The sequence below is a fragment of the Amphiura filiformis genome, chromosome 12 (genome assembly GCF_039555335.1).
Source record: "Amphiura filiformis chromosome 12, Afil_fr2py, whole genome shotgun sequence".
In the NCBI taxonomy this organism is placed as follows: Eukaryota; Metazoa; Echinodermata; class Ophiuroidea; order Amphilepidida; family Amphiuridae; genus Amphiura; species Amphiura filiformis.
Window position 1 is genome coordinate 55,151,342 of NC_092639.1, and position 26,014 is coordinate 55,177,355.

Sequence of the window (26,014 nt, forward strand, 5' to 3'; positions counted from 1 at the left end):
TTGTTATCAGATGCGACGTCTTTAGATGTACTAGCATGCACGCTGACACTGTTTGTATCGGCATCGAGGAAGATATTGCCAAACAAATCCTCGCCACTTTCTGCGTCCGTCAAGTCGGAAGTACTTACAAGTGTTAGTGAACACTGACCTGCTTGTATTCCATATTCTTCATCATTTGAAAACAACGAGGTAGACATGAATAACATTTTCTGAAAAGTTAACAAATGTTGATAATAAACTTCTAAAAAATTAATGTGCCTGCAATCTTTCAACAATGTTAAAGATGGTGGATGACAGTATTTCTATATATATCAAATTCCCAAAGTTTAATTGTAATATGGATCAAAACAATGATTAGGGGTTAATAATTTCTTTACAGATCTACTCTAGGGAGAGCTTTTGCAAGATGCAGACACCTCTTGTACTCTTCTGTGCTGCTCCCAGTTCTCCATCTCCCATACTAGATTACAGAGAAGATTGCCCTTTACATGTATTAATACATTGTATCATAATTTCTCTGCAGATCTACTCTAGGGAGAGCTTTTGCAAGATGCAGACACCGGACCTCCTGTACTCTTCTGTGCTGCTGCCAGTTATCTATCTCTCATTCAAGGTTACCAGTGAGTGAATCGCAAAGTGACTTTATCTCATCCACAAATCAAGTAACTGTATCCAATACAAGGCTTTAAAATCATGTATGCTAAACCGATGAAGGATGGGGTAAGTCATTTATAGCTGTAAATATTATATGCAACAAGTGATGGTCATCGTGGTGTTACTATTTCATCAGCCAGCGAAGCTTTTTGATATCAATGTGTGCAATGTCATTTGGAACTGTGTGAGTGTAGCAATCTGCAAGCATGTGAAGAATTTGTGGCTCATCGGCTGTGCATCGTAATGTAAAATATAAGTCATCTGCTGATATGAATTTTGTGGTAAGTCGTGTGGAAACAGACTGCGAGGAAAGGAGCATAATTCTGCAGCCGACACCGAAGCATCTTGATTCTACAAATGTGAAATTTGAGTAAGATTAGTAAAATGTGATGCGATTGAGAAAATGAATCGGGATGATGACCAAAACAAAATTGTGCAGTTTCATCCATTCCTATATTATATTGTGGTATCGATATATGTTTATACCAAAAGTCCAAATTTATTTCAGTACAAATTCAGATTTCTGACTTGTTTTACTCGATAGCATCACAGATCAGCCATTGAATGTGTGATGGTCGTAAGTGCTTTGTTACTATTATGCACTGACACCTTTCTTTCATTCAATTAATGAAGTATATCGAAGGTTTAGTGCTACAAAGGCGTATCTCCATTAATTTTCCTGGGTAATGTTATTCACAAGTATAATTATATCTACACTCAACATTACCCAGGGGAGCTAATGGAGATGAGGCAAAAGGGCTATTTCATTTGAAAACTTGCCATCCCTCTGTTGAAGATTCAGGTTGAATCTTTCTCAGAGGGTGTGTGAAATTCAAATGGAGCTACCCAATGTGCTAATTCCATTTAAAATTCATACTCCCTCTGTGAAACATGTTTCCAAAATCTTTCACAGGGGTAGTGTGGATTTCAAACGGACTAGTCTTTTAGACTCTGGTATGCCACTCCTGTAATACCCCTTCTGATAATTTTGAGAATGGAGCATACTCATGGAATAAAGCACATCTTGTGGTAAAACCTAGCCATGGGATGAGTCTTTGTTGCACTAAGCCCTTGATTTCATTTCATAACTCTCAATGAAGTATATGCCTATATATTTAATTTAATATACATGTATATGTTGTTAGTTCTGTCTGAAAATCTGTTTATGAAACAAACATTGGGCTATTCCAGTTGTAACCCATACACCCCCATGGCCAACAGGAAGAACGACTGTTGGGTATATTAATACTTCCCAAACACCACCAAAGATTGGAACCAACCTCCTCAAAGAATAGTTGACAAAAAAGAAACGAAAGCAGTCTACCAAAACAGCTCAAAACAATAAAATCTTCTGACTTGCTACGTACATTTTCATCTTGCCTGGTTTCAGATGAAACATTGGGAAGTATTTTGACCAGAACCAGAATGAAAGACATGACCTTCCACGCAGGGAGTGTGAATTTCAAAAGGGGTTGTGTGAATGAGTGACACCATTTGAAATATACACCACCCTGTGTGGGAGATTAAGATAAATGTTTTACAGGGGTTTGTGGAATTCAACAGGAATAACCCATTGTGCAAGTAATTTGTATGTTTTGTTTTGTTTTTAATTTTTGTCTGTGAGACAGGTTTGTCAAAACTGTTGAGTTCCGTACAGTTTTTTCAAACTCAAACATAGTACATCATTCAGAATATGTGTACAATGTTCTATTATGCTGCCAAGTAGCGGTGTTGTTAGTGTTGTTTTTGTTAAGGGTAGGTATGTCTAATAGTTAGCCTCAGTGATTTGCAAGATCATTGAAATGGCATACCAATATTGTGTTCTTTTCTTTGTCTATATTATTCTTTATCGTACATCGATCAGTATTTAGCAGTATTATCTTCGGGTTAGGGTTATATGAAAATCTATATGAATAATTTGTCTGCTTGGTGCTAGAAATGGGTATGTGAAATAGCTGCCATGTGTAGCTGCCATAAAATGAGTACAATATACTGTGGGGAAGTTGCCAAATGTTCAAAGGGCAGCTATTTGCTCCTTACCCACTTCTACGACTGCTTAGCACCAGAAGTGGGTAAGGTAAATAGCTGCCATGTGTTAGATAAGTATAAAATAATGTGTGTAAATTGCCAAATGTTCACGGGGCAGCTATTTACACTTACCCACTGGCACTAAGCAGTCAAATTAATACAAGTATTTATATCAGAAGTATTTTTCAGTATTATTAGAAATATCAGTGCTAGAAAGAGACAGGGATATATATTATAAAGATGCCAAAGTGTTTCAACAAGATTAGATTGTATATTTAGCACAAAGCAGAAGTTGTAAATGTTGATAATTAGCTTGAAACAAGCTGACAAAATGCAAAAGAAATGTATTGAAATGTATAATTATAGCAAAATTGTTATATAGCTTAGTGCATCATATCATGATAAACCAAGACATAGTATACCAAAGCTTACTTTAACAAAAATTCTGTCACTTTTTTTTATAATTATCATAGAATGACACTGCGATTTTGTCCAAATGTGACGTTATGCAGAGCAACTTATCACATAGTGTCATCAGTAGGGGGTATTTAACTCTCTGGCCTAGAAATATGTGGTAATGCGGGCGAATCCATTTGGATTCTTGCTAGAGAATTTTGCGATAATCCTCAATTTGCACAAATATAGGATAGCCTCAATTCACTTACGTATCTACTTCCTGCTCCCCTTGCTGCAGAATGATTGAGTGGTGTCATATGAAAGAGGAAAACATAAAGAATATCATAAAAATATTTCCACATCCGGGGGTCCCACTCATCATAAGACTTGGGTCAATATTCATATGGGTCATTTTCATATCTCAAAATGCCAAGAAGGTATAACCCCCTGAGTGGTGTCTAATAAGAGAGAAAAATGTAAACAATATAATAAAAATAATTTCCCCACCAGGGGTCACATTCCTCTTAAGACCTGGGTCAATATTCATATTTTGGGTCTTTTTCATATCTCGAAATGCCAAAAAGGTATGATCCTCTACATCTCACATCTACCATAATATACTGCCAAAGGTCCATGGTGCAGCTATATATGGTGCGGTAACCGCTCTAGTTTATTATTTACCTAATTAGCCTAATTAATTAACGAACTCATAATGAGGCAAATTTCAAACAGCAATATCTTGGCAACCATACCACCTACAGTAGCCAATAAAGTGTCAAAATAAAGCTTTTTACAAGAGAAATCCAATGACATTCTTCAATTAGCAGTTTTTTCAAGATATAAATTACAAAATTCTAAAATTTCAGATGAATCTTGACATGGTATGGGTACTAGGGGTATGCCTAGAGAAACTGGTTTTTTGTGTGAATGTCATTGGATTTCTGCATTGTTTCTGATTATTTTGAGACCAAAATGAGCACAATGCAATGCAAAATAATGAAAATATGCATGTTAAAAAATTGCTAGTGCTGTCAACATTAGAACACATGAAAAACACATTTAAAGAAAAAAATGACATTTCATATAACAGGGATCGCAACTTCTCAAGGTTAATATACCTGTATGTACTCCATTTGTTGACAGTTTGATATCATAGTTTTTGATTTTATATTTAATGTCTATAATTGATTACCAGTTGAATAAGCTGGCTCTGGTCCTTCTTTTTCAGCGTTTTTGTCAATATGTCCCTTTCGTACATTTCGCAAATGTTTTCGTTTGTCGTTCGTTTTCTTTGCAGCTTGCCTTGCTGACACTTTGATCCTCTTTGCGTCCTTCCTCTTGAGTCCTTTCAGACACTGTTGTCCTGGATTGCACCCAAGTCTTTCAAGCACATTGGCGATGTGATTGCTTCCTTCATTGAATTGACAAACTGCTGCAGCAGTGCCCAGTTCTATTGTACTTTTCCCAACGTACACTTCTTTCAGACATTTTTGTCAAATGACACCATTCAAACATTAATTATTGTTTTGCATGTAGCAATCTGCGCATCTGTCCATTTTAAGTCTGGCCATTACTGTCTTTTGTGGAAATAATGTCTTCAAAAACATTCTTGCAGATGTCAAAAACAGGTGGGTCAAGTCCTTTTAATTTGTTCTTGTAGTGATTTGTTCTGATTCTGCAACTTTCTGTTATCCTTTTTGAGATAGTTCAACTTGTCTTTTAACTGATCAGAATTTAGATAGTCATTTCTTGGTACATGTACTGTGTCACTGCTGGCATTTTTTTGTTTATTTATGTTGCTTCTCATAGCATTTAACGCAGTATTGTACGCCCAATATGTTGAACACGTCTCTACAGAAGAGTCAATGAACAAATGACACTTTGTGTGTCTGACAGTTTTTTTACCAAGATGGTTGGGTGTGAATGGTGCGTCCATTACCAGACCATTAATTTCACCTCGTACACCTTTGAATGTTGTCCGGTTACCAATCACATCCTCATAATCGAGATTCCCTCTGCAAAGCTTTCTCCCAAACAGTTCTGTCACAAGCTTACAAGAATCTGCTGCTGTTTCAAAAACACTTGGAATGTCTTGAAAAACAGTGTTTTCTAACTGTTGTCCATAAACACAAGCTTCCCATGTGTTATTAGCATTTATGACCAAACTCCGCTCCACACACACACCTCCACCATTTCTTGCACTCTTTGCTACCAATGTTGCGCCATTGTCTTCCCACGATACTAGTCCAAACATATTTGCCGTCTCCCTTGCTGCAAGTGCTGGTGTCTGTACACACGGAGGCTGAGAGTCTGGGCAAATCTTGCAACCATCTTCATGTGGAAACCAACTTGCAACATCAATGTTTATTGGCTTGCATTTCTTAGTATTGGTTTTTGTCGTTCGCCATCGGTCAAGTTGTAAGCGACATCTTGTACACATATATGGTGGTTGGATTAGTGGCTGATCATTGGCAATATCAATATTCAGCCCAAGTTTGATGTTCAATTTTTTTCAATGTTGTTGATCTTTTTTTCAATTGTCTGACCGCAAAGTCTGCACAGTATTTTTAATGCATCTACATCTGTATATGTGTACATCCATATCAAAACGATGCACTTGTCAGCGGCTACATGTGTCTCATTTCACATACTAGCTAGGAATAAATACCAGGTTCATCTTAATTGGAGGTCACTTTAAATAATCACCAAGTCACATGGTTAAAGAATGTTCTCTGTATTCCTAAACCATGTGACTTGGTGATGATTTGAAGTGACCTCCACTTGAGATGAGTCTGGTATTTATTCCTAGTTACTATGTGAAATGAGACACATGTAGCAGCCGACAAGTGCATCGTTTTGATATAGACGTACACATATGTGATTGTTGCGACTGAGCCATGTTGACTGCAGATCCTGGTAAGAATGCCTATAAATAAGAAAAGAAAAAATGTAAATCATTACAATCTCTTTATAATAAAGAAGTTGAAACCATCGATGACAACAGTTAAAAAAACCGAAAAAAACAAACACATGCTCATTGCAAATATTATAAAAAGTAACCGATATGCAAATCCAAAAATATAAGGTAGCCTCTGGGAAAAACAATTTGAAAGTCATTTTGAAAAAAAAATTGTTCAGATAAAAAAAAAATAAACAGAAAAAATTAATATCAGGATTGTTTGATTAAAATCACGCCGATTAAATAATTGATATAAATTCTGATTTAAATTATTTGATTTTTTTTTTAAAACACTGATGTAAATCAATCAATCAACCCTGTTGAATGTGAACGAGTGCGAGTGTTCTAGCAGTTTACGCTGTTTTCACATGAAAACATGTTTACAGCTCCATTTCTCCTTTAGTCCTCGCAATGTAAAAGTTATGCCATGACTCTTTAACGTCAGTGCTGTGATGTGTAAACATATTATTTCCGGTTTTATTAATCCATTATATATTAGGGTGTACATTACAAATCCTATTTGTCCAACATCATATTAATTTCAGGGGGTTAACATGGTGATGGTAGTAATTTATATTCACTCAGGGTGTGACAATATCCCTGTAAGTTTTTCTGAAGCGTGGTTAATTAGTCGTCCACAGACTGAAGATGTTGGGAGACCATGGTATAAACTCACTGTACTTGCAGTTTAGTATAATATAAGCAACCTCGGCAAACCTGGAAAAAGGAGGGTCTCTCTAAACTTCATCATCTGCAGGAATGTAGCTATGATCATGGGTAACAAATGGTCTCTCATCAACTGAAATGATATAAACATCAGCTGTCTGGGTCTCTGCTTCAAGTTGATGAGTGTCTTGGGTTTCAGGTTCTTGGGTCTCTGCGTGCTGGTTAACGTCTACTTGGAATTCTTTGATGTCTTCATCAACGGATGAGACTTCCATTTTTGGTTGCGGAGTGTCTGCTTTTTAGCTTTTTTAGCTTCAGGTTGACTCTGGGATTTGCAGGAGGAATTGAGGGACCACTTGTGCTGTACTTGAATATCATGGGTACTTCTTTCTGGAAAGTTTGGAGTAGGGTATCATGCCTGTGAAATATGGGAATGTCATTAACCAACACATCTTTCACAGTAGCTAGTGTTGGTCTTACTACTCCTTGGATTAAGGCACATGCAGGTCCATTCCTTGAGAAGAGCGCTATGATTTTCTGGTGCCATGTATACATCTGAAGTGAAAAGGCAAAGGAAATGAAATGATTATTACCACACACTTTGCATTGAAATATGCCAGGCACCAAGTGACACAATGAACAGTTACCGTATTCATTCCAATAAGCGCCCAGGGCGCTTAACAAAGTCATTTTGGGTGGGCGCTTATTTTTTACCTGGTTTACCTAATTTTTCGTAAGGGGTTCTTTAGAGACAAATTTATGTATGTTATAAAAGGGTCCTGAGACGTTCTAGTAGCTTTTCTGATGTAGAAAATGTATTGCGAGTTTACACAGGACTTGTAGTCCTCCAGCTATTTCACCGTATTGACGTCTATCTGTCACTTCAACACTGATGGTACCCTTTAGCAAATTGGAAATTTCCTGGGTGGGCTCTTATTGGGGCACGGGCGCTTATTGGAACGAATACGGTACAATTATTTAGAGTGATATCAATGAGCATCACACAAACATGGTGGAGTTGGCACTCTTTGATTCTACCTCATTGATTACAACATAAAAGGCAAGAAGTGCAATATTATTTTGAGAAAGTTGGTGTGTAACAATATGTATTGGAGCTCTTCAAATCCATCAACTTACAGACCTTAATTCCTTCTAATTAATAAGATATAAAACTTTTGATTTTGGTCTCTTTGCTGTTTTTTTTAAAATTCTATGTTTCACATACAGTGATCTTCAACAACACAAGCAGAAGTGAGTCTCTTTAAACAACTCTTCATCATCTGCAGCACTGTATATTCACTTCCACACTACCCACATTCACATTGTGCCGCCTTATCACAGCTTTTACAGTAAAATAGTGTCTTTTGGGGAAATATCTTGAGTGTGACATTATAAAATGCTAATTTCCAGTTGCTTTATTTCCAAGTATCTCAAATCCTTGTTGTATCTATAGGACATATCTTTGTCACCTATTTAGCACTGCTTGTGATGGTGACATTGCATGTAAGTTTATGCCCGGACTTTTGGATTGTTGGCCTATATTTAGCAATTTATGTGAACTTGCATGCAAGAATAGTTTGTTTGTCAGTTTGGGAATTTTATGCTTTTCTATGTCGCCAACAATCTCATGCTCCATTGATATATAGGGTATTTGTCAACTAGGACTTGAGGGTTTGTAGTTCTTCCTCTCGATTTGCACTGTCTCTTGTGACCTGACCAACTTAATCTATCCTTTCCATGAAAATTAAAAGAACCCTGCACTGGACAATTCTTCCGTGGTACGATACTCCGTGCCAGATTCGGATGACATTCATGCCCACTCTCATTGATCAGCTGGTGATCAGATCCTTGTCCAAGTGGGCAGTCGTAGTATTGTCTTCTTTCCATTTGACCAGATACCACAAAATAGCTCATCGTGATCCTTCAAATAGGCTAAAACCCAGGACCTTTGGAATGTATATTTTTATTTTGGTATCATGATGTTTGCAGATTTTCAATTGTTGGAGTTTATTTAATTTGAAATTTACGAAATAAACTTGCCATCATGTTTACTTGCGTCAAACATCTAGATATAGCAACCTTCTGTGATCCATGTCATAATAGAACCAGATGTTCATCTTATTGTCTATTGACGTACATATTTTTGATTTGGTTGGGTCTCTTGACAAAGATTAGTCTATCAGTAGACCAAAATTGTGATGACAATAGCCATTTTGTCATCAAGTGGGGGCTTGCCCTGTTGTCATTTAGAAATAGAAATAGTTTAAAACAATCAACATCAGCAATTATTGGCGTATCTAGGAAATTGTTCAGATATGTAGAAGGCCATTGGCCCATTGGAAAATCACATTGATGTCAAATAACTTGCGTAATTCAAACCTTCGAACTACAACTTCATCTAAACCATCCCTTTCTAAATAACTTGCGTGTATTCAAACCTTCAACTACAACTTCATCTAAGCCATCCCTTTCTAAATAATGGCATAAGACTCTATGTCCTTCCCTGACACCATTCAGATGGTCTGCATTGACATCAAATAATTTGCGTAATTCGAACCTTTGAACCACAACTTCATCTAAGTCATGATGTAGACTTTCGAGAGCACCCTCTCTATGTCCTTCCCTGACACCATTGAGACGGTCTGCATTGACATCAAATAAATTGCGTAATTCGAACCTTCGAACTACAACTTCTTCCAAGTTATCCCTTTCTAAGTAATGATGTAGACTTTTGAGAGCACCTTTACTCTGTCTTTCCCTAACACTAAGGCCCGGCAAAAATCGCGATCTCGCTTTTCACGCCGTGATTCTCGCTATTAACCAACTATCTCGATTGTTAAAAGTTTCCAAGCAGTGCACTTACTATAAAAAATGTTGCTTTATGCCATAAAAGTCGCCAAATTCCATTAAAATATAGTTCCAACTTCGCCAAAGTGCAGAATTCAACAGCATTGCAAACACAAGGTCGAGTGAAAAAGCCATGCTTTACTCAATAAAAACTGACATTTCATTTCAAATGAGTTCCAAGTTTAGGCCAAATATCATTATATTTATTGAATTACTGGAATATTTTGACTATAAAACATAATTCAATGTCAAATTTTTGTCACTTTTTTCTTCGACGCCGGCCGTCGGCAGATTGGTTTATTTACATCTAAACATTGTTCTGATCAATAGAGGGCAGCAAATTTTTGGATTTTTTTTTTTGGATTGTTTGCATTTTCGGGCATTTTGAAAGCTTCTTGTGCCATTTTTCGGGGAAAATCTTGTTTTTCTCGCTTTTCAAAATTTTGGATCTGGTTTTTTACTTCAAAAAATTGCCTTTTTTGCCGGGGCCTACTTAACACCATTGAGATGGTCCGCCTCTCTGATCCACTGGTCCGGTCTCTTGTCTACAAATCTAGGAACTGGTGTGGGACAGAATTTGTTTGTCTTCCTCTACTGACAACCTGTCCTTGCTTACATGTATGTGCATTGAATTAATTTTATTAATGAGTTTTCTGACAACATCCATTTAGTACGAGTTTCTCCTCTTTTCTTGTAATATAGTACGGTAGTACCTTGAATTTTAATTTATCATTTTCCTTTTTAGGATGTATCAATTTAATTTTTTGGATTTTATTGCTTTTTCAATGCGAGCTACATCATATTTCTATCTAAAAACTCTTAATGGCAACAATATTACCCAAGTTGAATTAAAATCTCATGGTGTTAGTGAATGTCTGTTGCAGTTTGTAGCAGTTTTTCTAAGTGTGTTGTTGGTGTTCTTTTGCTGTCTTTGGTAAATGTTTTCCTGAAGATGCTTCAGGTTTATTTGTTTGAACTGATTGATTGATTGATGTCATGTGCAGCCACATAGGTTCAGTTGCATAAAAAGCGTGATCACCATAATGAACATGAAGTAATTTATCTGTTGATCTCATTGATTGATGTCGTTGGTTTGAGCACTCCACGCTCCGGTAGTGCCAGCCATTTCTTTTTTATTTAAAGGCTATATGTGTAGCCACATAGTTCTTGATTGTGAAAGGAACGGGGTGCGCCGGCTGACCTAATTTAATGGCCGAGCGGATTTGCCACAATTTTTGGAGCAGCGCCACCCCTCCTTTTCCACACTGCCCAGCGCCCTCCTACGCATGTCCTGAATCCAGATCTTTTCCCTCGCTTCATCTCCTCCCGAAGACTAGCTAAGCTGTTTGCCTTTGCAGTTTCCCACATTAGCTCAATCTCATGTTGGTAATCAGCCTTGTTGGCGGCCCAAGTTGCTGCTCCATGTTCCAATCCTTCTCTTAGCTTCGCCGCTTCTTGTTGCATAGCGGTGACCCGTTCCATTATTTCCACCTCCCTTTCTTCATCTCCTCATAGCTGCGCTCCAAATCCTTTGCCACTCTCCTTTCCGGTAGTCTCCTAACTGTGCTCGCCTCCTGCCACCCAGGCATCCTTAATCTCGCCGCTTCTCTATCTTCTTGCTCCTTCCTCTGAAAATCCCGTCTCATCCGCTGCTCATAAGTCTCCTGCATGATGTCCCGATTCACCGTTAATTCACCACTATCATCTTCACTCCACAATGCGCTATGCCGTTTACCCCTACCTACTGCATATCAAAATCATGAAATCAAAAAACTCACATTAAATTTATACACACAATGTCCCATGTCGTCGCCTGTTGATCTTGCTTGTCTGTCGCGAAGTGCACTTTCGAAGTAATTAAAATCCGACATTTTGCTGGCCAGCTTTTTTTATTGCCAAATGTCCATTGCAGAAATATGCGATGTAGAAAATGGCGTCTCGTCTCGCTAAATCACTTGAATCGTCGTTAAAATACCATTGTCCATTGCGTGCGTCATGAGCTGCCAAAACTCTAGGCGATAATATCCACTCAAATAAATATAAAGGGAAAATGTGAATCTTTCTCTATTTCTCAGCATACTAGGAAGTAAAAATGTCGTCACAATTACAACTCGTCAAACTTGGTAAATTTGTATCGTCCATTCACTGCTGTTAATTTTGCTCGGTCTTTTACACACGATAATATTGTCACTGTAATCTCCATCTCTTCCAAACTCTCGTCTTACTCCTCCAGAAAAACACACAAAAGTAAATATATCTGTCCATTTGTCGAAATTGTCTTCATTTTGGTCGTCTTTTACTCCCCTATCCATCACATCATACGGTCTGCACTCAGATCACGAATCGGTCTGTTGGTCGTCCTGAATCAGTCTTGGTCTGACAAGTTTCTCCAATCGCCCACCTCAAGACCACGCTAAAATCTTGATCAGCTGACTTTCAACCAATCAGCGTCTTCGATTGCTAAATCTTCACAAAGGCGATGCCGCTTCCTGATTAACGTTACCAGTAGGCGCTGAATACAATGCAAAACTTACAAAAACAACTTAAGTATGGTACATGACCAGGGGTTGTACACAACATAAATACCTTGATGTATACTGCAAAACACGTGATTATTTGGCTTGCGAAATAATGAAAAACATGCTATTTATAGGGGGGAAATCCCGTTACACTGATACAAAGTGTTCTATAGCTTAGGTGCAGTTGCATAAAATGCATAGAACAGTGATCACATCATGAACATGAAGTGCAGAGTATTTTATCACTTGATGTCGTTGGTTTGAGTGCTCCATGCTCCGGTAGTGCCAGCCATTGGTAAAAGGCTATAGATGTGCAGCCGCATACATGTACTTCATGAGGCAAAGCATTCCATAGCTTATTAGGGCCAGTTGCATTAAATGAAAGTAATTAATTGGTCAGAATGTTTGTACTAAAGTCATTTATGCGGAGTTGTCAGCTCTGCTATTGCATAATATTAAAGTTGCAAATCTACCATGCTTCATGTTTGTCTTGCTCTGCTTTACACTTAAGTCGTTTATGCGGAGTTGCCAGCCCTGCTGTTGCGCAATTATGGTAGTAAGTGTATCAAAGTTTTTCAAAGTCTTATCAGCTCTGCTATTGGCGTAATAATACCGGTGTCCAGAAGTCGGCATACTCATAGAGCATAAGTTTAATAGGTTCCTTCCATTGTCTAAATTCATAAAATGAGATGCCTACCTTGCGAAGCTTCTTGTACTTCACAAAATCTCTAGCAAATTCACGCAGTTCACGACTGTACTTGTCTCCAATGTCCACATGTTCTTCGAGCCAGGATTTCCAATTACCCAATACTTCTCCTTTCAATTTCAAAGTTTGGAAGAAATTAAATACTTGATTCAAGGTCCAAACAAGGTCCAAGTAATGTGATAATAATTTTGCTTCATGTTGGTTCATTATTTTATATCCAGCAACCAATGTAAGTTTTACATTAATTGTCCAATGACGTTGGGTTCCATATAAGCACAGGAATATCTCTGTCATATTAACCTACCATCACTTGTTTTGCACGCTTAGGTCTAGCATGAAGAGAATTCAAACTTTGCCGTGGTTTTTTAGGTTTCCACTCTGGTAAGGGTGCATCTGGCCCACTTTCATCAAGTTGATTGAGATATTTTACCATATCTTCATGGTACATTTTGTGAACATTTGTTTTCCTCTGACGATAACACCAAGTAGACACATCGTGGATAGACATATTACTATCTCGTCTAGCTTCCATTATTAATAAATGATGAATTTCACAATGGAAATAACATGTTTAGTTTTCTCAACGAACAATGGCTATAGCATTTAGTACACTATAGAGACATTTTTGAGGAGACTTTTGATCTTTATAGGCAATACAAACTGTATTTTGTAGACATATAAAGTATAATAGATATAATTGCCTTTCATTTCTTTGCGTCTGTCATAGTTCAAGATAATTGGATGAGCCCCACTCAAGATAACTTTCCCCCACAGCTGCTCCAAGATGTAATTAATTTGTCCAGCAACAACCACTGGGTCGTTTTCTCTGCCAGGACATGCTGTTGACATCCTCTTCAGTCTTGCCATATATGCAGCCTACTACATGTATAATGTCAGTCCACTGAAATTCTGCTGCAGATCCAGTGAGAAAAAAGGTACACACCCCAGTTGCTTCAGTTCTTTCCAGTATTGTGGGGGTGCCTCTGACGGTTTGAACGTAGAAAATATTTCCTCTTCAGATTTAAGAGTCTTATAACATTCTTTGCAACATGCTGATGCTACTAAATACAGCTTCTGTTTCTTTCCAGTGGCGTGCCTGAGGAATTGATGTTGCAAAGCGGCCATCACAACTGATTAAGCAGACATTAATGTATTAGCTGACTGAAATCTGTTGTAGTTGAGGAACATTGAGGTGATTCGTGTTGGGTACGTATGAATGCTTATAGCAGTCTTTGCGGGTTTGTAATTTGGAGTATGAATTTGAATGTTGGTGCCGTGACAGACGCTGGACAGGCTGCAGGAGATTTCCGATGGGCAGGGATAGGTGACCTTGTCTAGCTTGTTGGAAAATGCATAGACGCCTGATTCTTCTCCTCGCTGACAGCTCCTCGAGTGAAAGGTCTTTAAGCATTTGTGACACATCCCGGCTCCCTGTTTGAGTAATCACCTACTATAAAATGTGCAGCTCTTCTTTGCACGGATTCCAGCTGGTTGATGTTTTTGTTGGTATAGGGATCCCAGACTGAAGAGGCGTACTCTGTCAATGGACGAACAAATGATCTATATGCAAGGAGCTTTGTGGTCTGATTACATGAATACAAGTTGCGTTTGATAAAACCAAGGGTACGGTTTGCTTTAGCACATGTTTCCTGAATATGATTATTCCAGCTAAGGTTAGTAATGTTAGTAATGTTAATTCCTAAATAAGAATGACTGTTGGTAGTTGATAAAGTGTCACCACTGAGGGTATAGGAAAATTCCTTGGGGGGCATGGGTGATAAGCATGACAAAACATTTCTGTGAATTAAATTTCATCAGCCACTTCTCCTCCCAGAGACTAAGGGTGTTCAAATCATCTTGAAGCATTTGGGCATTGTGTTCGTTTCTTATTTCGCGATAGATGACACAATTGTCAGCGAACAAGCGCACAGATGAATTAATTTTGTCAGGAAGATCGTTGATGTAGGCCAGGAACAGCAGCGGTCCCAGCACCGTACCCTGAGGGATGCCAGAAAGAACATTTGACCAGGCCGATTTCTCGCCACTGACAACAACCCTCTGGGTACGATGCTTGAGAAAGCTACTGATCCAGGCCAGAGTTGAGTTTCGTATGCCGTATGTTTGTAATTTGGAAATAAGTCTGTTGTGTGGGACGACGTCAAAGGCTTTGGAGAAGTCCATTATTATCATGTCTACCTGGGACTTATTGTCGAGTGATCTTGCCAGGTCTTGTGTTGTGAGTGTGAGTTGTGTTTCACAAGAATGCCTTGACGGAAGCCATGTTGTTTGTCTGTAAGGATTGTGTGTTTGTTGAAGTGCTTCATGATGTTTGAATGTATTATGTGTTCAAGTATTTTACTGCAAATTGAGGTGAGTGAGACGGGACGGTAATTTGATGCCTGAGTTCTGTTGCCTTTTTTGAATATGGGGGTTATGTTTGCTTTTAACCAAGAATAAGCTTAGGTGGCTGAACACTTTCAGCACCTTTGCAGGGCTTGCACCTGCAAAGGGAATTGCCGCCGATAACAAGATGTTGCCTGCATGAAAATCTCCCACCTTTGGTGGGTATACCACTTGTACTTATAGGCACAATCTTTACTCTCTGCCACAGCCTTTAACTGTGATCCAGAGTTATGTGGGTGGACCTTCTGAACATTGCAGCCCATTCCACATGCTCTGCATTTCTGAAAAAGTTTCATTAGCTCTGACTCGAACACTATGTATTTGATATCCCCGGTAAGCTCATGTGGCTGAATACTTTCAGCACCTTTGCGGGGCTTGCACCTGCAAAGAGAATTGCCGCCGATAATAATATATTGCCTGCATGGAAATCTCCCACCTTTGGTGGGTATACCACTCGTACTTACAGGTACAATCTTTACATTCCGCCACAGCCTTTAACTGTGATCCAGACTTCTGTGGGTGGACCTTCTGAACATTACCGCCCATTCCACATGCTCTGCATTTCTGAAAAAGTTTCAGTAGCTCTGACTAGAACACTATGTATTTGATATCCCCTGTAAAGAGAATTGCCGCCGATTAATAATATATTGCCTGCATGGAAATCTCCCACCTTTGGTGGGATATACCACTTGTACTTATAGGCACAATCTTTACATTCCACCACAGCCTTTAACTGTGATCCAGAGTTCTGTGGGTGGCCCATCTGTACATTACAATCTATTCCACATTTTCTGCATTTTTGAAAAAGTTTCATCAGAAGCTGCAAATCTGTGTACTTTTTTTCCTCATGCAAATTCCCTGTACATGGTTGTCTGTATAAAAAGGAAGTAAAGACATACAGATGCCCCTAAAAGACCACACGACTGGCAGATTGCACTCAACACTTTTTAGACTCATACATAGGTCTGCACAGCTAATGGTTCATGTTGAATGCCCCACTGTATTGTTTTAATTCCACCGAGGTTGTAGTTTCCTATAACGGTTGTGATTAATGACTTGGAAGGTTCACTTACTTTCAATAGTTTTGATGATTTTCCCGAAGTTATTTGCTGTTAATTAATATTGTGAATTTGTGTTGATCTCAAATTAAAGCCTTTGCTTCCAAAAAAATAGCCCAGCTGTTTGTTGTGGCCCAAATTTTGTGGCCCAAATTTTGTGGCCAAAAGTAGTTTCATGTGCATCATGATGTCTTGTTGCAGACATAGTGCACAAAAATATAGATGATGGTCCAGCGAGCCCTGCTACTTTACGTTCCAGCTTTTAATCAAACATTGTGCTAAACATGTTGACCTTAAAAGGTCCCAACTAGACCCAAAAGTGTTGTGCAAGTGGAGAGTGCTGTGTTCTAGGTGATGTCTTAACATGAATAAGGTGCCAGTTAAAGATGTAAATGTATAATAATCATTTTCATCTGCTAAAGCTATCAGCAGTGGTCTGCAATTCAGTTGCGGGATTGGCCGCTTCTCTTCAAAAACTATTTCCTCCTCTCCATTCTGATTAATGGTATAAATCTTCAAAATACAAAACTGTATCGCAAGACTTTGTCTGGAAATTGGTTTGCAGACATGTACATTTTCCGTGACACATCACCCAAATGTTGCAGGGTCTTTTCCAGGAGCTCGTAGTCCACTTGCAATCTGGGGTTCAAGATCAGATAAGGATGTTGCCAATGCTTTGTCATAGTGGTATCGCTCAGCTTTAACATGTGGAAGCCCCAACTCAGGGAAATTCTGTGGCATGTACTGGAATCCTCCAACAGATTCTCCATCCAAGGAATAGGCAATGACTGAACTCTGAAAGTGTATAAATAATGCAAAGTTATGGGGAAAACTAAATGGATATTACGTAATTGTGTCTTTGCTAATTTCTCGAGCACTGAGCATCCAAGGTGGACTTGTTCAGCAGTCTTTTTTCTCTCGTCTTGAATGCTGAAATATGTAGCTTCTTATCAGTATCAGCAAATGGACTATATAGCTATTGGTCAAGACTGTAATATATGGTCCTTATATTGGCCAGACATTTTTAGAATTTTCCACCTATTCATGGTGTTTGCCAATGAGTTTTAGTAATAATTCAAACTTTGGAGCTAAGTGTTGAAATTTGCTGCAAAAGTAGCATTTGTACTCCAGTGGATGCTCAAAGCAAATTGTCCAGTGTTTCCCTGACAAACTTCCATTTGATAAGTTTTAGTTCACTGCTTTTGCCACATTTTGTCCATGGTGAGCTATAGTGAGCATCTGCACATCTCAGCTTTAGGGACAACAATCCATTTTTCAGGCCAAAGAGTTAAATGATGGGAGCTTTCTTCATGTATATTCGACACAACCACCTTCTGTGTGTCAAATGTGATGACGACTCCATCATCCACCATTTTTGTCTTTTCCTGCTCTAAGATCTCCTTGTTCTCCAACCTATAATATACAATGATACTCTTGCTGTCTCTCTGGAATGACCTCAGTCTCCTCTTAGGGCATGAGTATAACCGTCAGAGTGAAATTTCTTGCACATACACTGAAGGTCTAAGGTATTTGTGACATCTTGCAAGCGATGCCATGAACTATTCTTGCAAAACTTCCTGAAGTTACCCTTTCTCAAGATTAGGTCGTTGGGAGGATCCATCTTGTACATGTATATCTAAAAGGTTCCCTACCGCAGCCATAACAAATATATTCATGTTGTCTGCTCCTGCATTTCATATCTAGTAAGAGGATGAATTAGATGCCTAGTTTTAGAACGGGAAGCCTTCTAATTTGTTCGCTTCTCAGGAGGTTAGTGGTTTTCTTTTTTCGCACTGCAAGTGTCTCATCTTCAGAAACATGTAAAGGAAGTAGAAGTAGTTGTTTGCATATTCCTTGACTGCTCTAATTTGCTACTTTTTCATGATTTTCCTTGCATTTGTTGGCGTGATGACCTACAATGTATGATCTAAAGAAACTTGGCTAGTTACAACTGCCATTTAGTGTTGTCTTCTGCCTAATTGCATTTGCCATATCTATGTAGCAGTACATGTCCATCTTTGATCCTTACATGTATATTGGATATCTGGGCATGATGACCAATATTGGCATAGTTGGTATTTGGTGTAGTGTACTCTGTATTTTCTGAAGATATATGCCTCCACCTTTGATATCCCTTTCAGCCACTCACCCAAGCCCTCCACCTTGATTGGCTCCAAGGGGGCCTTCCCAACATCATTCGTTTTTTTCTTCTTCAACCCCAGCCCCCGTGCAGCTCACTTGGCTTCCATACCAGATCAATTGCTCCATTTAGGAAGGTAGATACTGGTGTTTTAGATGATTTTGCCCTTTGTTGTCCAATGAGTTTTAGTAATAATTCAAATTTTGGAGTTTGTACAAGGTCAAAGTGTTGAAATTTGCTGCAAAAGTAGCATTTGTACTCCAATGGATGCTCAAAGCAAATTGTCCAGTGTTTCCCTGACAAACTTCTATTTGATAAGTTTTAGTTCACTGCTTTTGCCATATTTTGGCCATGGTGAGCTATAGTGAGCATCTGCACATCTCAGCTTTAGGGCCAACAATCCATTTTTCAGGCCAAAGAATTACACAATGGGAGCTTTCTTCATGTACAGTAAGCCAATGAAAAGCTAAAAGTTGCAAGTTGCACCTATAGGTGCAACTTTTAGCACAAATTTAAGACCTTATTCGTTAAAATTGTTCAAGAAATAAAGACACGGCGATCCTGAAACCTAAGGAGGATACCAATGTAAAAGTTGCAGTTTGCTGCATTAAAAGGGCATTTCGTGATCCACAGCCTCATCCCCCACTTTTCTAAAAAAAGTTGAGATTTTTATATCACTGGAAACCTCTGGCTACATAATGTTTATGTACAAAATATTTCTTGCAGATTAATTCGCTTAGCAAAGATATCGTGAAATTTGAATTTCGTTCTGGTGCACCAGAACGAAATTACAACGTATTGTCTATGGAGCAGTGTAATACACAGTGTAATACACATTGTTAAATATATTTTGTAATATTAATAATGGTATCTCAACTGTAAATTATTTGGCATTGCATTGTTACTAATTTATTACAAATGTTTTTTTCTATATCATGTTATTTATATGTATGTGTGTTGAGAAAATAAAACTGAACTGAACTGAACTGATACACATAATCATGCATAACTCGCAAACGCAATCAACTGAAATTTTGGGAATATGCTTTTTTCATGGATATGTACTGAAAAATGTCATAAAAAGAGGATGCTAGGATCACAAAATATTCCTTTAAATGCCCTATTGATTTGTACACAAAGTGTTCGTGAACAAGAGAACTAGCGCTGCGCTTCCATTGATTAGCACGTTAAAACTAGCGCCATGCTTTCATTGATTAGAACACAAAAGTGCAACTTTTGATTTTGTTTCTTCATTAGGTTTTTAGATCACCGTTTCTTTAATTCTCGACCAATTTCAACAAATAAGGTCTTAAATCAGAGCTAAAGAGTACAGGTATTGGCTGCTTGTTTACATTTTGACATATTTATCTTTATTTAGGATATACAGGGGTGAACATAACTGGTACCTTAATTATTTGGCTTACTGTATATTTGACACAACCACCTTCTGTGTGTCAAATGTGATGATGACTCCATCATCCACCTTTTTTTTCTTTTCCTGCTCTAAGATCTCCTTGTTCTCCAACCTATAATATACAATGATACTCTTGCTGTCTACCTGGAATGACCTCAGTCTCCTCTTCGGGCATGAGTATAACCGTCAGAGGAAAATTTCTTGCACATACACTGAAGGTCTAAGTCATAGGTGTTTATGACAGCTTGCAAGCGATGCCATGAACCATTCTTGCAAAACTCCCTGAAGTTACCCTTTCTCAAGATTAGTTCGTTGGGAGGCCGGATCCATCTTATGTAACTAAAAGGTTTCCACCGCAGCCATAACAAACATGCATGTTGTCTGCTCCTGCATTTCATATCTAATAAGAGGAGGAATTAGATGCCTAGTCTGGAAGCCTTCTAATTTGTTCGCTTCTCAGGAGGTTTGTGACTTCCTTTTATTTGGCACTGCAGGTGTCTAATCTTCAGAATCATCTGAAGGAAGTAGAAGTAGCTGTTTGCAGATTCCTTGACTGCTCTAATTTGCTACTTTTTCATGATTTTCCTTGCATTTGTTGGTGTGATGGCCTACAATGTATGGCCTAAAGAAACCTGGCCAGTTACAACTGCCGTTTAGTGTTATCTTCTGCCTAATTGCATTTGCCATATCTATGTAGCATGTCTTTAGTATGTCCATCTTTGATCCTTACATGTATATTGGATATCTGGGCATGATGACCAATTGGCATAATTGGTATTTGGTGTAGTGTACTCTGTATTTTGTAAAGATATGCCTCATGTGTCTCTTAATGTCTCATATGTGTGGAGGGCTTGAGCCTCATATGCGGCTTTCAACACTTGGTAGTAAATGTCACGAGGTTGCATGTGAACTTCTCCTTCCTTTGAAACCTAGTAGAATTAGTAGAAATTTTTAGGTATATGTAGAAAGATGCATTAAAGGACCCCGGTGTCGTCACTTAACATTGACTATGTGTACGCATGATCGTTCCCAATTCGCGAAAAAAAGGGGTTATTTTTAAACTATGTTCGCGAACATTTTATGTTCGCGATGTTTAAAAAATAGGGTTGTTTTTGACTGCGGTGTACTCGAAATTAAAAAATAGGGTATATTTTTGTGAATCATCATCATGATAATGTTGAAATCCCAAGAAATCTTACCATTTCTCGCTCAATTTACTCCTGGATTTCACTTTTGTGAAACTGCCTAAATATTCAGCAACACGCTCGACTCGGTTTTATTTGTTTCATGGTTTGTTTACACCGATTACGTCATGGACTTACCCAGTTTGGCCGCTGATTCCATGAGACTTTTTTCATTGGCTTTATTAATGACGCGCCCGCCTCCGAGCCTTGACAAACTGGTACCCACAAACCGAGCCACAAACTCTTCGAAATGGCACCTGATCATAAAGGAATTGTTCCTTCTGAACCTTCTGAAGTTGAAGTCAGCAGGGCGAAAACCGCAAATCGCTAACTATTTGGTGACCGGCAAGCTAGAGGTTTTTCTTGAAAATATCTAAAGATGGGGCTGATATAGTGGTTTGAGTGAGGGAATTCATGGCAAATGCCAGAGTTCGTAATTTTTGTCAGTCAGTTTATATATTGGTCACATTCAAGCTTTATTTTGCAAAAAAAAAAAAAAAAAAGGGAGGAAAGGATAACATTGTTGATAACTGTATCATAAAAAAACACATGATGCATCCTATTGGATGTATTTGTATATATTTTTCTGTTATTTTCCTCATTTATTAAGCCACTTACTTGCAGTTCATATTATGCACTATATGCGGGAGAGCCTCGAACTGGCAGCATACATGAAAGGAAGAATTACGTAACCTTACACAGAATGTTATATGACTGGTTCAATTCCCATTCATGTATGCTGCCAGTTCGAGGCTCTCCCGCACATAGTGCATAATGGCGAACCGTGCAAGTGGCGAATATATTAAAAGGACAACAGAGTTCTCCTCAGAAAAGACAATGAATCAGAAAAAGTGTTTTTGTGTGTGTTCTTGAAATGTTAAAAAAGGGGTACTTTTGTAAAAGTGTACTTGAAATGCAAAAAATAGGGGTATTTTTTAAGGCTATTTTGTACCCGTTTTCATGTAAAATAGGGGTAAAAATGACTAAAATGTTCTTGAGACCACGCAAAAATAGGGGGTATTTTTGACTTAGGGAACGATCATGCGTTACGCCTTTGAATGTTAAGTGACAACACCGGGTAAAGGACTTGCTTCAGGATGAACATATAGATATATTATATAAATATTAATGGCCCACTTGGGACCACATTAAAAATTTAGTAGGCAAAAAGCTTACCTCTGGTAGTATTGCTTGTGTAGTAAAATATGTCACTTGTTGATGTGGCTCCCTCTGCTTTACATATTGCTCTTGCTTCCTGCCTACTCTCCATCTTGCATATATACATTGTAGCTATGATGTTGAAAAGAGAGTTTAACTCATTCCTGTTGGCGGCTTTCACCTTGGTGATCAACTCTTGTGTAGCATGCCATGAGTAGGTCCATCTTTGACCTCATTATATTGAACATCTGGGCATGACTAATTTTAGCATAATTGATATTCGGTGTGGTGTAATCTATATGCCCAGGTTCTTGTCCCTACTTACAGTTTCCACTTCAGGGAATTTTCTCTTATGTCTATTCATAAATGACTTGGAGAACATCCTCTGTTGGACAAGCAAGTCTGGTTTTTTTTCTGTGGGCGCACATGGTTTGCGCACAGCATTATTTTGCTGGAGTCTCGAAAAATGTCCTTGAAAAATTTGCCACTGCTGCTGTCGTCATCCTGCCAATTTACTTCAACCAGCAGGTCCTTATCGCTGAGCTCTTTGAGGCATTTCTGTGCCGCGTACCCTTCCATGGACTTCGCAGTACCATCGTACACATCATACTCCTCCGAGACCTCATGATAGCTTCAACTGCTTGTACTCCTCCATAAATCTTGGCTTGTCATGGTAACTGATTCAAGCATACCAATGCACAACCTCTTGAAGTTCTCTTTTTCTTTGTCCTTCACTTCTGGTGCATGCCTCTTTATGCTTTGCTTGAAGTGGAACTCGCACAAGTTGCAATGTGTGAGTGCCTCTTCACCAATCAGTGCTGTTCCAGTTTGCGACATGTTCATCTATTTTCCAGCCGTTTGGGTTAAATTTGTATTTGAGCTTGTTGCAGGATTTGAAACACTCCCAAAATATGATCAGACTAATGAGTCTTGATGTGAGGGTTCTCTTGATGGCAGTGGGACTCTTACATAAAACAAATGATGGCACAAATAATGATGATAATAACACTCCAAGTTGTTGGTTATTATCTATATACAATTTATTTCTCGTCCATCTGGTGGTATTGTTCACATAATAAAATATGTCACTTGTTGATGTGGCTCCCTCTGCTTTACAAATGTTCCTCACATGCCTACTCTCCATCTTGCATATTGTTATGATATTGAAAAGAGAGTTCAACTCGTTCCTGTTTGGCAGCTTTCACCTTGGTGATCAACTCTTGTGTAGCATGCCATGAGTAGGTCCATCTTTGACTTCATTATATTGAACATCTGGGCATGACTAATTTTAGCGTAATTGATATTCGGTGTGGTGTAATCTATATGCCCTGGTTCTTGTCCCTACTTACAGTTTCCACTTCAGGGAATTTGCTCTCTTTGTCTGAATTGATATGAGAAACGACTTTCGTTATTCTCTGTTCTGACCCTCTCGTCTTAATCTGTGATAAATTTAATCCTGCCTCGATCACATCCAAGTCAAGATTCGATGAATCTGACATTTCTTGATTGTATTGGCGCTTCCAAAATCTCATAATGCATCCAGCAAGTGAATTTTCACCGTTAACTTCTGAATGCCCACGAAGTTTAGTAAACATATTGTTTTCACCTTTGGAAATACGTTCCTGGCACAAATGTAGTCCACTCAGAAACCAGTTATCTGTAAATTTTACCTTGTTTTGTGAACTCAAATCCATCAAAGGAATCACTCATTTGCCATCTTTTTCATAATGTTTCATAGATTCGATGCAAGTGGATGCTTCTTGCGGCAAAGTCAACAGCCGCTTCTTGGAATTTGATATAAATCCCGCCATTGTCTTTGAGAACATCCTCTGTTGGACAAGCGAGTCTAGTTTTTTTTCTGTGGGCGCACATGGTTTGCGCACAGCATTATGTCCTTGAAAGATTTGCCACTGCTGCTGTCGTCATCCTGCCAATTTACTTCAACCAGCAGGTCCTTATCTCTGAGCTCTTTGAAGCATTTCTGTGCCGTGTACCCTTCCATGGACTTCGCAGTACCATCGTACACATCATACTCCTCCGAGACCTCATCGTCTCCTCACTGGCACAGATGCATGACTGCCAACAAGGAACCATTGATGAAATTTCTGTGATGAATAGAATAAGAAAATACATTCATAAGAAACCAAAAATAGAAACCATTCCAGCCACTCATCCAAATCGTTGTTATTACATAATAGCTTCAAATGCTTGTATGTACTCCTCCGTAAATCTTGGCTTGGAAACTGATTCAAACATACCAATGCACAACCTCTTGAACTTTTCTTTGTCCTTCACTTCACTTGCTTTGCTTCAAATAGGAGCTCGCACAAGTTTGCAATGTATGAGTGCCTCTTCACCAAAGTTATTCTCAATGCTGTTCCAGTTTGCGACATGTTTGTCTATTTTCCAGCCGTTTGGGTTAAATTTGTATGTGAGCTTATTGGACACCTTTTGCAGGATTTGAAACACTCCCAAAATATGATCAAACTAATGAATCTGTAAGAGTTATTTCTTGAGGCGAGGGTTCTCTTGATGGCAGTGGGCCTCTTACATTAAACAAATGATGGCACAAATAATGATGATAATAACACTCCCACGTTGTTGGTTTCTCGTCCATCTTGCTTGTTAAAGTGTGTTAGGTAGAGTGAACCAAGGGTGGGGTTTGGATGTAAGGAGAAGAATTACTAAGATAGAGAATACAATAGATAGTTCGGTAACAGTGTTAACAAATATAAAAGGGAACCGGCGGTCATCCGGCGGCCGAGTTTTGATTTGATCCTGAAGTAAATAAGAACGTCATGCTGGGCTCGGGACACTTACCCTGGTGCTGCTGAGTTGTTGCGACCCATCTCTCGTCCTTGACATTGGCTCAGGCGGCTTCTATTGCTGGAAATTACAACAAGTAAATTAAAGGACATCAACTGAAAAATGCACGATTGGATCACACCCATCTCTCGTCCTTGACATTGGCTTAGGCGGCTTCTATTGCTGGAAAGTACAAAGTAAATTAAAGGACATTAACTGAAAAATGCACATATCTGCAAAGAAAGGGAAATTTATATTCCCCGTTACCACTGCTGGTCTGCTACCTGTCAGCTAAAAGATTGAGCTATATATCACACATACTAATTTCAGTTTTTCCTGCCACTCATGTTGGACCATATGACAACTACACGAAAAACACAAGTTCTTTAATATATTCTCTTATTGGCCAGGCAACAATGATTCTGATTTTGCCATTGATTTCACAACTTATTACTGTCTTTCGTCCATGTTTTGCTGATTTGCTTGTGCTGCTTCTTGGTTGAAGACACACTTTTCGGCCTCTTCTCCCCATCGCCTGTAAATTTCACTGTTCTTTCGCCTCTACTGCCTCTTGGACCATATGACAACTACATGAAAAAAACACATTTTATAAAATATGTTCTTTAATATCTCATGATGCATATCCCAGATTTTATCATTGAATCAACACATAATAAGTAAATAAGAACATCATGCTGGGCTGTGGACACTTACCTTGGTGCTCCTGAATTGTTGCTACCCATCTCTTGTCCAAGACCTTGACTTGATGACTGGCTTCTATTGCTGGAAATAACAAGAAATAAAACACATATTAATTTCAGTCATGTCATCCATGTCGGGCATATTACAAGTATTTCATGTTACCACTGCTGCTTGTCGGCTAAAATATTTGACATGTTAAGTTCAGTTTTCCATGCCATCCATGTTGATGAAAACTATAATTTCTAACTCTCTCATGATGCATATCTCTGGTTTTATCATTGAATCAACACATAATACGTACATTAGAACATCATGCTGGGCTGTGGACACTTACCTTGGTGCTCCTGAGTTGGTAGATTTTGCCCCATCTGTTGT

General features: G+C 38.6%; 1 protein-coding gene across 1 annotated transcript in view; it reads left to right on the top strand.

The window, feature by feature from the left end:
* The window catches only part of LOC140166924 (solute carrier family 2, facilitated glucose transporter member 10-like), a 31,465-nt gene extending 30,135 nt beyond the window's left edge, over positions 1–1,330 (top strand). Inside the window, exon 15 of the mRNA XM_072190409.1 lies at positions 524–1,330. Coding sequence (XP_072046510.1) covers positions 524–689 — 166 coding nt within the window. The 3' untranslated portion in view covers positions 690–1,330. The remainder of the gene's footprint in view (positions 1–523) is intronic.
* The last annotated feature ends 24,684 nt before the right edge of the window (positions 1,331–26,014 follow it).